Below are 16,581 nucleotides of genomic sequence, written 5' to 3' on the forward strand. Positions count from 1 at the left end.
TGAACAAAGACGAGGTACTCCCGTAGAATTTAGCCGTATATTTGTTCAAGAAATCCCTCCACCGGGTGACAGTGATTTGTGTTTAGTCCTGCTTCGTCAATACGACTAAGTTGTTATTCTCGTTTTATACTTTTTTTTTTAAACATAACGTAATATTCACATACGTATTTTATTAATAACGAGTTTCTCAACGTGGCAGGCTCAGGAATGCCATGAAAGCTCACTGCAATATGTGAAAATAGATTATTTGTAACGGGACTTGATATTTTAAAAAGTATTGCAAAACGCGTGGTGGACTGCAGAAAAAACAGGCATCTCCTGAACACATGAAGGCAACGTGACGTTATTATGACGCACAGTGAACAAGCGTAGCCTATTGCATGGTGATTTCAACTTCACAGTCTATGATATCAACTACCTAGTTTAAAGATGACTACATTACCTTGATTAAGAGATCACATCATTAAGACACAAAAACAAATGATACTGTTCATACAATGTCTCTCTTTATTTATTTTGCTTTTACAAACTCCAGTACATCTTCATTAGTATTCAAGTTGTTGTTTTTTGGTGGTCCAGTTGAGAATATATTTCTTCCAGTTAAATACTATACTTATTTTTTATTTTTTTACACTGATAAACCCCCGCTGTAAAACCAGAAACGTTTGCAAACTCTGAGCCTGATATATTCTAAAAGTATTCCTAAGTATCTATGAATGCACAGTTGTATGAGGTAACACCTGAGAGATGTAAATTAGTTACAATAAAATAAGATAAACCTTTGTTGATCCCACAGCGATGAAAGTTTCCAGTTAATAGCAGCAAAAGAAACTATGAAGCAAAGCAGGAATACACAGTGCACACAGTTCAGAGATAATCAAAAAGTGAAAGAAAAAATGTTACTATAAAGTTGCATACAGTGCAAAAAATGGGTTGGGCAATTAATTGCACATTCCAAATTTTTTTGCACATTAGTATTGAAAGCTTTATACATATTTCACATACATGATAGCAGTGAGTTTATTTTCTTGTTTGTGTGTGTTCTTTAATGTTCTACTTGGAGCCGGTTTGGTTGGAAAGTTGGACGGAGCTGGTGAAGCAGCCTGTCACTGAAGGAGCTGCACTGTTACTGTGCCATGCAAGACGTGAAAAATGTTGTAAATGAGAAAAGAAAGCTTTGCTGTTATCCACCTGTTTCCCACCACCACCACCACAGGGGGGGTCGAGGGGGCCGCCCTATTTGTTCAGTCTTTTCCTGTCTGTAGCAGTGATGCTGCTGCTCGAGCAGACCACTCAATAAAGGGTGACTGACAGCACAGATTAAAACAATAAAAGGTCCTTAGGAATGGTCCTTGCAATCTGAGGGACCTGAGTCTCCTCAGCAGATGCTGAGATGCTTAATGTTGAGTGCATCTGTATTATTAGACCAGTGCAGTTAACTGTTGAGGTGAATCCCCAGGTACTTACAAGAGTTTCTGTATTGCTCTGTTTAAGAGGAGATCCCACACTGTGCTCCTGCCTCTGAAGTGCCCGCCAATCTGAAAAGACTGAATGCATGATTGTTTACCCCCAGCGGGAGGCAGCATTGTTCTCCCAGTTGTGGGGCTGTGCTTAATGCTGCCCAGGACCCATGAGCATTTACACTAAACCAATCTTGATAAATGTGTGCCAGACCACCTCCGTACGTGGTCCACACAGGATGGACGTTATAATGCAAAGTATAAACATGGCCTCTGTTTCAGTCCAGACTTAATTTAGTCATTTTTACTTTTTAACAATGTTTGATGATGTCATAGTCTGCTCTCACAGACGTAAGGACATAAACCACGAGGGAGAGCTGCAGAGAATCATAGGTGTCTTCAGCCATGTCAGGCCAGACAGCCACAGTGCTGGCACCTTGTCCTGAACTGACACGAGTCCTGTCCAAAGACCATGCAATGAATGTTGGTTCTCGTCCGCCTCTCTGCGTACATAGCGGTTATTGGTTCCACTTTGGCGGTCTGACCTTTGAGTGAATGTGGTGATGGTGCCAGCAGGTCCACTTCCAGATCCCACTGGCACTGCACATACATACAATAATGAGGTGTTACAGAACAGGACAAGGACAGAGAAAGAGGGAATTTGTAGGATTATAATAATTTGACGTATAGTCATAGATTTATTTCATATTTTCTTGTAGTGCATGTTATAAAGATAGACAGGTATAGCTGAATGAACGAGTATCCCTTTATAATGCTTTCCGGTTGTTACTACGTTGTCTGAGAGTAAGCACACAGCAAAGACCTTCATACATTTATTAGAACTCATTTTCCGATTTAATTGCATACTGTCGAAACAGGCACTTCCTGTTTAGTGAGTTTTATTGTAATGTGGTGGTCATTAGGTGCATCATTTTGGAGCTACATACAAATGTAGGCCTTTCATCGTGTTAAAGATCAGAATCAGAATCAGAAATACTTTATTAATCCCAGAGGGAAATTCGGTCGTTACAGTTGCTCCAAAATAAACAATATAGCAGTAGAAATATAGTAATAAGAATATTAATCAAATAGAACAGGAATATAAGTAAGGTTTCTAGGTACAATAAATATTTACACGAATAAGAGTAAGGTAGAATATATACACACATTTTCAAGATTATTGCACTGTTTTCTTCAATATTGCACTTTGTTATCATGTTTATGGTCTGCTTTATTTGTTGTCTAATTGACAAACCTTACATCATTTTTTAAATATTGGCTTTTATTGGCCATGTATGATATTTATTTCAATGTGGAGCTCCTGTGGATATTTCTCTATCTAAGAACTTTTGTACAGCATTAAAATGACATCTTACATGTAACAATGCATAAAACAAATGGCACATCTGTCGCTGTTATTAAAGAAATGTTCAAACAGTTGATTCTCTATTTGGGTTTTTTTCTCCACCACTCAGCTTCAGGAAAAAGTGTAAACTGTTTTGTGGCCTTTTGGCATTAACTAAAAGACTAGTTTTCTTTTTTAGGAGTTACATTTATTTTATTTCCTGGCAAGAGTGAGACAAGTAGATTGATACCACACACACACACATTTGTAAGGTAAATATGAAGCTGCAGTTAGCTGCTGCTTAGCTTAGCTTAGCATCACAACTGGAAACATCACCTTAGATGTTTTTGTACTGAATAATTAGATGATATAACTGATTTAATAGCAAACTTTAGATGTGCTGGTAGGCGTATTTTACTACCTTTTATGTCAAGCTAAGCAAAACATATCATGGCCGTAGCCTTTTACTGAATAATCACAAATGACAGTTTGTAGCAATTTTCTCACCAAACTCCCAGGAACAAGCAAATGAGTGGCTTTCTCTAACCCAAAATATATATCTTAGTGTCTGGATTGGATTCAGTGTGTTGCCTGTAACACGCTGAAACTTACCACACTGTAGACCTGCAATCCATCACGCGACTCATTTTACAGTAACATGATTTTGAACCAGCTGACCCTACCAACCACTCACACACACAAACTCATAGACACACACACGTGACAAGAAGGAACAGTATTTACATGAGCTGTTCCATCTGCATCAGTTTAATCAGTAAGGAAGGGCAGTCACATGTTGTGCGTTTTGTGTTTTAGACAACAGTATGACTCACAGTCGCTGGCATCTCCAGCTTGGGGACAACACAGGTGACATTTCACACTGTAAAAATATTGCTGAACGGGTGTTTTTAGATAAATATACTAGCTGCTAGGCTTTTTCTTTTGTCTGGCGGTTGTGAGTATTCGCTTAACTTTACATACTTGTAGTTATATCATTGTTCTTGGCTCTCTCTGTATGAATTCATGTGATCCTTTTTGGAGATGTAGCTCTGGCTCTGGTTGCAGACATGAACCCTCAAACTATGTCGCAGGGGGGCTCTAAGGCACTGTCTTGATGGTGTAAAGTTTCTCTACATTTAGTCAGAGCCACACACATGACTGTGCTGGGGGGCCACTGGCTTTAGATGAGGGGTGTCAGGTTCTTCTTCCCTTTCTCAATGTGCATAGAGGAGGAGGGGGGGGGGGGGGGGGGCAACAGCGGTGAGCTCCAAGAAGAGAGTGGCGTGAGGTTGGAGGTGTGTCTGCAAAAGGGGAAGGCTTGAATCAGCTGACAGAGAGATCTCGAGCAGATATTTTTCCACTGAGCTCTTTGGTAGATCTGTACTTTTCCCGCCCAGTGCAACCCTCCCATTACATATCCCCTTTTATCCCCGCCTCGGACACACCACCACTCAGTCGCCGAATTTCCACTAACCACGCCTTCGCTGCTAACTCAGGTAGTACAGGCCAGATTTAGGGTCCACCTGTTGTCTTCCCCAGGACGATTAAGCTTTGTTGTGTGCAACAGAGGGGGAGGGGTTTGTGGAAAAGGGCAGGCTTTGGTTTGTGACCTCTTTGGCATGTGATCTAAAATAGAAAGGGATTTATGGCTGTTGGGAAGACAGACAATGGCAACCACAGTGGTGAAGTCGAGCCCCTCTTTGCTTCCCTGCAGAAATGTTGAGTCATAGCCGGCGGCGGCCCCCATTTCACTCAAGTTCCCCTGAGGACCAACACCTGTGCAGCCATATTACCTCATCTCTCCTACACTCTGCAGGTGATACTTCAAATAATTATGGTACAAAATGTGATAATTTAACCTGATATGTCAAATGTTGCACCACATAAGCAAAGTGAGGAGAAAGATGCTCCACAGGTTTCCTCTTTTGTAGCTACATAAGAGTTAATTACTTTTTAAAGGTTAGTTTCATTCTGCAACAGGCTGCAAAAGGGAGCCCTAAAACTAAATTTGGCTCTGGAATCTCAAAACTTAGCTTCTTTTTAACTTTGCCGAATCTTTTTCCCACCATAATACAAAAACAGATCCCATTCTTGTCACATCACTCCAGTTTTCTTCTTCCTCCTCCTGTCACCATCAGCCAATAGTACTTAAGGGCAAAGGAGCTTCCTGCCTAGACTCGACCTCTGCTGCAGGACCTCAAGATCAGCCTACTGGGCCTTTTGGACAAGAGTACCCTCACCCTCTCTCCACCTCCCCTCCCCTACACAGAGAGGCGTGCATGTGGGTGTACGGGTGTCACTCTATCCCAGCTGAGCGGACACAACACAAAGTTCAAAGAAGAGAGGACACACTGCAGGACAGGACGCACCAGGATCATCGTTTTGGGTGTTTCTTCTGGATTTTACTTTCGCCGGCGTTTGGTGCCAAAACTTTGAGAAGTTTAAGTCGGGGCTTGTTGTCCTTTTGAGGGAGTTTCACGTGTCTTTATTTGGCACCAGACGCACCTGTCATCGACTAGTACTGGGTGCCTGGAGCTGCCACAGTCATGCCGGCCGGGTTTCAGCAACTTGGAGGGGAGGTAATTCTTTCCTTGAGAGTTTTTCATAACTCTTTAGTTACTAGAAGTTATGTTTCATGAAAATGTTTCACATGCTGTGCAGGTATTTTGGTTGTTCTTTTGGAGAGGGGCGTCATTTTGTTTGGTGAGCTTTTACGCAGTGGTACACAAAGACTGTAAAAGAACATGCTTTGCTATACTGAATTGCTATCAGCCTCATTTAATACAATAAATAAGTGTTAACACAATGATTTGTTGTAAAAACAATATGAGAACTAATAAATATATCGATTAAGATTCTGAATTTGTCATGAATCAAGGGTCCATATTCTTTTTTACTTAAGGGCCAATATATAAATAAACAATAAAATAATGAATTGTTTACAACATCCAAAAGAATAAATGTGTCAGTTTCAGCAGGCAGGAGAACTACCATCAGCTCTGATCAGAGCGAGCTCTGGCCCTTATTTAGTCCTGAGCAGTGACCTTGTCCTGCCAAATATCCGAGTTTACAGGTCAGATCTCTCAGTGCTGTGGGTTTGTTATAGGCCACCTAGTTTAACTGGTTCCTTTTCACCACCCTCATCAACAACAGCTGTGTTGTTGTGCTCCCTCCAGCTCTGTTTGAGAAATGATTTCTAGGTTAGCTGAATGTTTCAACCATTTTAGGTCTTTTTGGAAAGTACAATATCTCTTTAAGTGCAACACAGAGTGATGTCAATGAAGACAACAACTCCTAAAGCTTCTAAATCACCAATAAACAGATGGCAGATTTGTCAGCAATTTCGGCAATATGGGAGACTGATGCTGCAGGAATATGGAAACTTCTATCAGTCAATAAGTTTTGGCTTCAATGTTACATAAATCCTTTAAGCATTCAACTTAAAACTGAGGAAAAACATCATTTGTCCTTTTAACTACTGATGCATCACAACATCTGTCTTATACTGAAACTTTATGTACAGATCCAATCATTGTAAAAAAAAGAAAAAAGGGGGTGGGGAAACTGCTGAGCTTTAAACTATGTCGGGACATTTTCAATGAAATACACTTAACTTTAAGTGTAATAGAGCATAACTGGCTGCCTCAGGTGCTTGCCTTTTCTTCTGTTGCAAGGACACACACACACACACACACACACACACACACACACACCTTTGTTTGGGTCATGAATACTAAACAGCACTTATTCAGAGACTCACCACAGAGAGGGGGAGAAACAGTGTAATAGCAGTATTTCATACATATTAAAAAAAGATAGTTTGTAATACTACATATAAAAGAGTAAATAATCCAGAATACACTCCAAATCAATTTTAATTATCTCAATATTAAGTTATAATAAAGTTGTGAACATTTAAAAGGTAAGCAGGATAATAAGTGTTTTCCCACACATTAAAGCATTACATCCACAAAAGCAAACATCACCAAAAAGTCAAAGTTTGGGGTAATGTTATGAGTAATTATGATCGCTTTTATCAAGCAGGTCTCAGGACTTTAACAGCTCATTATAAAATTCACAATTTTTTGTCTGCTTTAGACTTAAGTCTTTAGCATTGAGCTGCTAACTAACGTTTCAGTTGTAGTGTGTGAGACTGTTCTGTCAGGCTAATAGACACTTTGTCGGGGGGAAGACCTCATCTCCCCAAGGTCGTCCCGTCAGTCACCCTATAGACAGGTGCCAGCCGCCTGACGGGCAAGTGAAATTAAAGTTCAGGCGTCATCAGTGAAGAACATGCTGCAGAGATTGTATCTCATTAGAATCATAGTTATATATAGTAGATGTTAGTGAATTAGGGCTGGAAGCTTCAGCTCTCTTATTATCTGCCATTATTACGTTTAAAGCCTTTCAGCCTTCCCTCTATTCTGAAAATGATCTTGTTTTAAATGTGTTGCTTAACTCATTTTATGTTTCCTTTTTGTGTGTCTTTACTCCAGACGGTGACTGGAACCTTTGTTCTCTCAGTCTTCACTGCCGTCCTGGGATCTCTGGAGTTTGGATACAACATCGGCGTCATCAATGCACCGCAGAAGGTAAAAAAAGAAGCGATGACTACAAAGATGGTGTTCGAAAGTAGCCATGAAAAAAACCTTAAAATTGGTTCAGATATAATTATGATATTGAAGTGTAATAGAAGTTCCGATAGTGACATTTCACTGGAAGACTTCTCTGCTGATGCTTGTATTCGTGGTTTTACAAGGTGTTTGACGACACAATACCTGGCAGATATAGTAGTGATGATGTTTAGAAAATAAACTCTGAGAGACAGAAACAATTCCAATCACGTGAAACTGAAGCAAACAAAAGGGAAGCACATGAACACCTAATGTGAAAGAAGGGCTCAAGCACAGGCGGGTTAGTTGTGTAAATACAGCACGCTCTTATGGAAACAGAACAAAACACCTCATTAAGAGCAGCCGCTTTCCTTTTGCTAATGGCGGGGCGTTATAATGGGTTGATTCTGGGTTGAAAGTAGTACAAGAATTTGAAATCATAATAATTTCACAGATCCAGATTCATCCGCATAAAAAAGACAAAAGACAGTGACATCACGGGACATCGGACCCTAGTTCTACAATCCACTTAGCAGACGCTTTTATCCAAAGTGACGTAAATCAGAGAGTAAGTACAACACTGATCCATTCATACACCACCACCGAAGCAGCAGGAGCAATGCAGGGTTAAGTGTCTTGCCCAAGGACACATCGGACATGTTGCTCAGCTGGGGATTGAACCCTTGACCCTCCGGTTGAGAGGCGACGACTCTACCAACTGAGCCACAGCCGTAGTTTCTTGCTATATAACATAACTGATTAAATTTGAGCTATTTAAATACAACAGCTAGCTAGAATTCAATCATTTCCAATCTACACAACTGTTTCAAAGTGTTAAACTAAAACTCTGCAGTTATAAATGTGAAACTGCAGTTTCTTGCACTTCCGCGAGAAGGTTGCCGCCTCCATTACAGCCTCATTAAACCATTAAGGTTTAGGAATTAATGCCTTTACTATTTTATCATTTAATACTTGAAAACGGTTATTTAAGATTGAAAGTGGCTATATCCTGACATTGTTGATGTGTCTTAATTTAGCTTATATAGTTGAGTATATACTGTACAGTAGTTTGTATTTAGTTTCGTGTGTATGTATAGACGTAGAAAATCAAACTTTCTCTGGACATAAAACATGCTCGTGTTGAAGTCACATTTGGTGTTCCAGCGTGAGGCACGCTTCAGTACTGAATGTGAGAAATGTAGTGTGTGATTCACGACGGCCTATATTTAGTATGTATCCTGCTCCATATGCAGGTCAATCAAGAAACACATTGCAGATGATGGAAATTCTTCCACTGCATTCAGCACATAAATCTGTCACGCTAGACGGAACAGTAGAGTGTCATCGGCATGTTGTCACACATTCTCAGTCAATCAGAGGGAATTAATGACCGCAAAGAACTCGTCAGGTGAGGGCCTTCAGACGCGACTGCTGAGACTCGAGAACAAAACCAAAAGCTGTTTTTATGTGCCTGTGATAATTGAATGGAAAATTGTTGGCTATTACAAAATGAATCGTTTTTAGATGTTACTACCTATGTCGGTTGTTTTAATGTGCTCAATAAATCACATTACCATCTGATGAAAATCCCTTGATTTATAGATGATTAATTATTATTATCTTTTAATTAAGGCTTTGGGTTTCTGCACTGTGTCTCTGTTTTTGTGTTTTTTTAGATGAAGCCTTTACATGAATCTATTTTAGTCAGATGAAATCTTCCTCTGATGAAGAAAGTTATCTCTTTTTTGCGGGAGGGTTCCTTATTTTATATTTTAAGGCTTTCTTTATCTGTTGTATCTTGTTCTTTCTCTTCGTTTTTGTCTGTTTATAAAGGCTAAATGTAATTCCAGTTGTTGTGTTACTTCAGTTATGATAAAAACAAGTTTAGTGCCTAGAGATCTTTTTTTCTTGTGCATTTAAACTGATGTCACCTGCTGTTAAACAAGTATTTCTTTGGTTCTCCTGTCACCTCTGTGTCCTGATCAGATGATTGAGAAGGATTATAATGCAACATGGATTGAACGGTATGGAGAGCCCATCCCCACGGGGACCCTCACCTCCCTCTGGTCTCTGTCTGTCGCTATCTTCTCCATTGGTGGCATGCTGTCCTCCTTCTGCGTGGGCTTCGTCTCTGAGTGGCTGGGCAGGTAGGGGAAACACGTACACATGCAATCAAGATCAGAGTTTTCCAGCGCACACCACGATTGTTCACATGGACTTAAAAGTGTCATAAAAACATTGGAGCGAACAACGTGTTTCATAATGTGGCATCCTCAGGTTCAATCTCCGTGCATAAACATGCAGTTTTTGTTTCAGGTGCCTATGTTAGTGGTGTTGAAACTTTTCTAAAAATTACTCAAAAAAAAAAAGAATCATTTGCAGTCTATGACACAGAAAAACATTTTAGAAGTGGTACCATCCCAGGGAGTTATAAATACATCTCAAAAGAAACAAAAAAGAGTTGGAAAATAAGATTTAAATGACCAGAATGTCCTATATCCTACAATATATATTTGTTGTAGTTCTAGCACACTTTATAAATTCCCTTAAATCCACACCCTCGTACACTGTTCGGTAATCTGTGGGATATTTCAGCTCGTCATGCTACATCAATGTCTCCATTTCTACACGCCTCATCATTCAATGGAAACTTTGCCCAGGAAGTAATCCTCTGCAACCTTAGCTGTGATGCGAACAGGACTGTAAACTGGGCGGCCCACAGCTCCCACTGACTGTTGAGGATTGGCAGCGCTGGGTCAGGAGGGCTGAGCGGTGGAATGGGGATATTGGTGTAGTGTTCAGCTCGGGTGCACTCAGGACAAGGTCCTCTTAAAAAAGCGGCGGACAGCGGTGTGTCTGAACGGAGCTGCAGCGCCGTGACCTCTGAGGTCAAAATCATTCACATGCAAGTGATGTCTCGAGTGTGCAGCCAGTGTTCATTTTAAACAGAAGATCTTATTGTTTGGTGGCTGACAGAGAAAGTAACAGACACTGTTAGTGGTCTACTAGTTTTTTAAAGAAGAAGAAATAAGGTTTCACAGACTATTTTATATTCATTTGTTAAGTTATGTGTCTGTTTCTGAATGTTGGAGCTTCACTATTCACTGTCTAAAGAAGAATCTGTCCAAGAAGAGACATATGATCTATTCTTTACATCAGGGTTTAATTATGTTCCCGATTTATTTTTATCTAAATCACAAGTGCCAAAATACACTTTATACAGAAGTGATGAGGTAAACTGAACCCTAATGCACATAATCAATAAAAAGGATGCACTTCACATGTATTTAGAAAACACTGTATGTCTTGGGAGTCAAACTTCTTAATGAAAAATAGACTGGATGTTTTTAAGATGAGTAGATGTACTGCGAAAAAGGTCAAATGAGGTAACGTTTTTGCTGTGGAATAATTGTCAGTTTCAAGCTGTCATTATAAACATATTCTAAGTCTAACACCATGCTTTGAGAGGATATGTACTAAGTATTGGTAATTGTTGAGTTTATTAATACAGGTATAGTCTAGAGTTTGAGTCCCTATCTGTGCTGTATTTGATGTGTTTCTCAGGTAAACAACTTAAATTATTAAATTGTAAAATTGAAAGTTTAAGTAAAAAATTACTTAAAACATCAAAATTGTTGTAAATATGCGAGGTTAATGTGTTATTAAGACTGTAAGGGCTAATTGTTGAATAATAATGGATCGCTGAATGAAGCAACTTACTCAATGTTTTTGGTATGACACTGCTCTCTAGAGGTGAAAGTTTTAGTGGATCTCCTCAGTGGTAAACATCCAGGCAACAGTTTCAGTAACCTTCAGTCTGTGAAGGGAATTATTAGAAATAAAATGTTATTGTCGGATATCCTCACTTTCAATATATTCACTATAACATTCTCATCCATGCACAGTATATATGATGTGTCTATACTGTGTCAACTACATCAGTGGTTCACAAAGTGGGGGTCGCTAGCCACCAAGACGGGGGTCACATGATGCCTTCCAAAAAAACCTTAAAAAATGTTTGAATCATTTAGATTTTAATTTTGTCAATCTATAACAACATTAAGGTTGTTTACAGAAGCAACAGTCATTTGTATGTTCATCAAAAGGTGCTTAAATCTGAGTTAATATGGGCTCTAAATGACTCGTCTCAAGTGGCTGGTATCTCTTATAATAAAATGGGTCAAATTTAAATCACCGTATATTGGATTTAAAGTCACAATGTTCCATTTGGAAACTGAATAACTAAAAAAAAAAAGTATCTTGTCTGTGTATTTCCCAGGAGGAAAGCCATGCTCGTAAACAACGCGTTCGCCTTCATTGGCGGGAGTCTGATGGGGATGTCCAAGCTGTGCAGCTCCTTCGAAATGATGATCCTCGGACGCTTTATTATTGGGGCCTACTGTGGTGAGCGATCCACTTTTTTTACTTTCTCTCTTCTGTATTTTAAAATCACAAGAAATTCAAAGAGTATTAAAAAGTTGCTCTCTCCTATCCTATTTTTCCATTTTTCATGTCCAGGGTTGGCATCAGGTTTGACACCGATGTACGTGGGTGAGATATCTCCAACAAGCCTGCGAGGGGCCCTCGGCACGCTGCACCAACTGGCTATAGTCACTGGTATTCTCATAGCACAGGTTTGAAACCACACTACTATACTGATGAAGATGTGGAAATCATAGACGCTTTTAAATTTAGAATTTGACTCAATAAATGCAAATTAAAAGAATTATCCTTCACCTCTCAAAAGCACCTTCTCCTCTTCATTATAGCCCTAGAAGCTTCATTCCACTTTTCATCCATTAGTCTCTTTGTCTCTAGTATATGTTCTAATATCAACAAAGATGGATGTTTTGTAGTCGTAGTTTGGAAAGCCTTTTCTGAATGCTTTTTTATTTTATGTAAAATCTTGTGTTCTCACACTGGGTCCGTCTCCTGGTGCAGGTCCTGGGTCTGGAGGTGTTACTGGGCGGTGAGGACTTGTGGCCTGTCCTGATGGGTTTAACAGTCGTGCCAACTGTCCTTCAGATGGCTCTTCTGCCGTTCTGCCCTGAGAGCCCCCGTTTTCTCTACATCGTCCGCTGCCAGGAGCACCACGCCAAGAGAGGTGAAGGGGGCTGGAGTGCTGCAGACTGGATTTAATCTTTGATTAATGCTTTATTTATAGTACGCCTGGATAACAAAAACTTAATTTAGCATCCGTTTTTTGTTTAATTTTTACACAGTTCAATCTTAAACCCTGATATTATATTTATGTCAACATCATCAACAGTCAGTATAGGAGCAGTATACTGTAAGAGCCATGTCTAAAGCGCTTTAAAGGCAGTACATTTTAATGATAGCTTTAATATTAATAAGCTTATGCAGAATTTTGCAGGCCCACTTGTATGAAAAAGGCACTTTCCTGACTGGTTTCTGTAAGCGTGGCTGCAGTAATCAAATCATGCCGTGCAACAAATAATTTATTTTACATTTTGTGTATTTTTGTTGCTGAACTATGAGCACAATGCAGAAGGGAATTTGGATTAGTAAGGCTACTATTTGTATTTGTTGGTCCCAGAAATCTCAGATGAAATTTACCAGAAGATAGAGCAGCAAGGGGACATTTATTTACCCTTGAGTTTCATCTGTCGTCTCAAAGTGTAGCTAAGGAACATCGTTGTGAAGACTGAACAGAAAAAAAGTTCTTGTCCCGTTTCCTAAACTGTGTTGTCACACGCAGTACTGTAAAAGTTAGAGCAACTTGAACTACAGCGCTAAAATGTCCCCTTATGTAACATCTATGGGGCTGAATGTACAGGAACAAGTTTCTCTAAGAAGCGTTTAAGATCTTTAAAAGACCTAAAGCTTTGGTATTTTCAGAGTGACAGGAACTTTGATATAACACGCTCACTTCTCACTTCGTCCTTCCTGCAGGCCTGAGGAGGTTAACGGGCAAACAGGAGGTGGGCGACATGCTGGCAGAGATGAAGGAGGAGAAGAGAAAGATGGACATGGAGAGGAAGGTGTCCATCCTGGAGCTCTTCCGCTCTCCTCTCTATCGGCAGCCCATCATCATCTCCATCCTGCTGCAGCTCTCACAGCAGCTCTCTGGAATCAATGCAGTGAGTCGGGGGGGGGGGGGGGGGGTTCCAGTTACACCTGAAAGAGAAACATTGAAGCTCTTTATAGATAAACTGAATCACTGCAGAACAATATTGATTCAATCTGTTTACCCCTCTGGACAGATTTTCTACTACTCCACCAGTATCTTCATGAAGGCCGGAGTCCAGAGTCCGGTGTATGCCACCATAGGAGCAGGCGTGGTCAACTGTGCCTTCACTGTGGTCTCGGTCAGTCCCACAGCTCGTCGTCTTGGCTTTGAGTGTGCTCCTCCTCCCTGTTAAGAGAATCTAGTTCAATCTGTTTCTAAATTAAGATCAGTTAAGATTTCAAACCTGTTTAGTATCAAAGGGTGCATTTATGACTGTTTAACACTGTTATCAAAGAGCAAATAAGATAACACGTCGGGTCGGACCTTTTTTTTTTTCATGTGTCCTCCTGTCAAACATTTGTGCATTAAAAATAGGTCAAGTTTGGTGAGGCAGGTCAAGACGTTTCAGCGTTATTAAATCGGATAAAAGGTGGGATTTCTTTCTAATCCTTGCTAGCAGCGAGGCTATTGGGAGACAATAAAGGCTGTATCACTAATTTATCATAAAAAATATGAATGGGTTGCAGTAAAATCCCTCTATTCCCCTTGGTTAAAGCTTTTAAGGAAAGTATTGCCATGACTATCAACGTGCAACCTCTCAGTTTCTACATTTTCTCACTTCTTATTCTCCACATTAACAACAGCTCTTCCTGATTGAGAGGATGGGTCGGCGGACGCTACACATGCTTGGACTTGGTGGGATGTGCGTCTGTGCCATCATAATGACCACGGCTCTTGCTTTGTTGGTAAGACCTCCAAATATTCAAGTATCCTCTGATGCGGATACTTTGTGCATGTGACTATTAACTCTTTCATCTCTCGTAGGAAAGTGTTCCTTGGATGAGCTACATCAGTATGCTGTCCATATTTGGCTTTGTGGCTTTCTTTGAGATTGGACCAGGTCCCATTCCCTGGTTCTTTGTGGCCGAGCTGTTCTCTCAGGGTCCAAGGCCGGCTGCCATGGCTGTGGCCGGCTTTTCCAACTGGACCGCCAACTTCATCATTGGCATGTGTTTCCAATATGTTGCTGTAAGTATATTTGACTTTCCATGGATATCACACGTCCCAGGAAAGTATTTTTCTACCTCAAACAAGTGAGGCAACAGTATTTTCTTCAAATGTTCTTTGTCTACACCTCCTGATCGTATCTGAATCTGTTTTTTCCAGGACCTTCTGGGACCATATGTCTTCCTGATCTTTGCTGCACTCCTCCTCTTCTTCCTCATCTTCACATTCTTCCGAGTGCCAGAGACGCGGGGCAAGACCTTCGACCAGATCGCGGCTAATTTCCACCATCACTCAGCGGGAGGAATGATGGACATGGACCTCGACATGGACCTGGACAAGCCTAGCACCGAGCTGGACTACTTGGGAGACGAAAGCATCAACTGAAGAGGACCGGGACAGAGAACAGCTTGGGTTTAACTGACTCCAAACTTATATTTTCAGATATGTATATTGAGGTCAAGTATTGTATTCATATATTGTGGTGCCAAAGCAGTGTTAAAGAATCAACAATTTGGGTGTTTTGGAATTGTCCGTTGCTGGCACCACTACAATATGAAGTCAACTGTTACGATTTGAGCTTTGAAGAAGGCCAAATACTTATGGATTAAGAGTTGACTATTGTTTGAGGGAATAAGATGCACATGAGAAAGAAAAGGTCTGGACTGTTGGGGGCATTGACTGCCAATATGGTAAGATTATATTCCATGGTGATGCATTCAGTTGCAATATTGACAGATTGAGGTGGAGAGACTTTGGAATTCCTGCACTTTAACTAGAGCGAAAAAACACAAGGACATACTTTATATGCCAGGATTATGTTAAGTATTCTTGCCTTTTTGTACCTAAGCTGGGAGCACTCTGGATGTGGAAACCCAACTGAATTTAACATTTAGCTGGAACAGTTTAAATACAGGATTATGGAAAGCTGCGGAAGATCCATCTTTTAATAGTTTTAATCGTTGGATTGGATAAAACTTTCCTTTTTGCTGGTTATAAATAAATTCTACATACTTAATATCTCATGAACTCTTATCCTGTTTACTTCTTTGAACAGTTTCATTAAAAAAAAGACCACTTTTCTTTTCTTTTAATTCAGTAAAGCATTTTGGAGGGAAAAACATTATTTTTTTTTAATTTTAGTATCATAAAGTATCAAGTCAGAAACTCCAGTACTTAAATCAGTGCAGAATACCAGACAACATTCAGTCCCAATGAGAACTGCTGATGTTCCTCAAACTTTCCTGGAGAAAAACACCTTCATGCCAAACTGGGTCTTCCATCCTGTTCTGTTCCCAGCTTAATGTCGTGCAGAGGTGCTGTCACTGAATATTTTTTGTGATCATGACACTCTGCACATCCTGCAGAAATGCTACGTTCAAAGAAACATCTATTTTAGTACTTTGTGTGTAAATACAGCCTTTTTGGGGGGTATGAGGTTTAAAAGTATCAATTCTTTATGCACTCCAGTATGCGTTTTGTTTCGTAAACAAAAGCCCGAAACATAAAGAGAAAGAGGTGCAATCAAACGGGCTTACTGTAAAATAGAATATCATGTTGATTCATTTTTTAAGGTCAAGCATCGGGGTTGTGTGATTTCTTGCCATTTGTAATGTTTGTTGTTTGCGGTCTACTCTTTATTGGTGTGTAGTATCACCACCCTCTGAGGATTTATATTGAGGTCATTTGCATAGAGACATTACTGATGATGTGGTCATGTTGTGACTAAAAATCATTTAAGTACTGTAAATAATAAGACTTTAAACACCTGTGAATGCCTTCTTTAATTTCCAGTGCTTCCCAACTGGTTTAGCCTCAGAAACCACAACAAGCTCCTTTATGAAAAACCACAATCCGAAGTTCAGACATTTTTCAACCAATCAGTTCAATAAAAAATTGTGCCGTTTGGACCTCAGACAGTAAAAACATGACAGAAGAAACAAAACAAACATTTTGGAAAAGCGCTTC

General features: G+C 40.0%; 1 protein-coding gene and 1 long non-coding RNA gene across 2 annotated transcripts; one reads left to right on the forward strand and one right to left on the reverse strand.

Annotated features, from left to right (window-relative positions):
- Window positions 1–5,069: 5,069 nt before the first annotated feature.
- LOC132958778 (solute carrier family 2, facilitated glucose transporter member 4-like) lies at window positions 5,070–16,382 on the forward strand. Its single transcript, XM_061031819.1, has 11 exons — window positions 5,070–5,384; window positions 7,302–7,397; window positions 9,405–9,565; window positions 11,698–11,822; window positions 11,937–12,052; window positions 12,360–12,522; window positions 13,332–13,519; window positions 13,643–13,747; window positions 14,253–14,354; window positions 14,434–14,637; window positions 14,776–16,382. Exons 1-11 carry the CDS (start codon window positions 5,352–5,354, stop codon window positions 14,998–15,000), a joined length of 1,518 nt encoding a protein of 505 aa, XP_060887802.1. The 5' UTR covers window positions 5,070–5,351; the 3' UTR covers window positions 15,001–16,382.
- On the reverse strand, window positions 6,674–13,412 carry LOC132958782 (uncharacterized). Its single transcript, XR_009666828.1, has 6 exons — window positions 13,309–13,412; window positions 12,339–12,587; window positions 12,156–12,244; window positions 11,139–11,235; window positions 9,476–9,557; window positions 6,674–7,052 (listed from the first exon to the last, which is right to left on the reverse strand). It is a non-coding gene; the product is annotated as an uncharacterized LOC132958782 (long non-coding RNA).
- Window positions 16,383–16,581: the final 199 nt, after the last annotated feature.

Source organism: Labrus mixtus, chromosome 23 (assembly GCF_963584025.1).
Source record: "Labrus mixtus chromosome 23, fLabMix1.1, whole genome shotgun sequence".
In the NCBI taxonomy this organism is placed as follows: domain Eukaryota; kingdom Metazoa; phylum Chordata; class Actinopteri; order Labriformes; family Labridae; genus Labrus; species Labrus mixtus.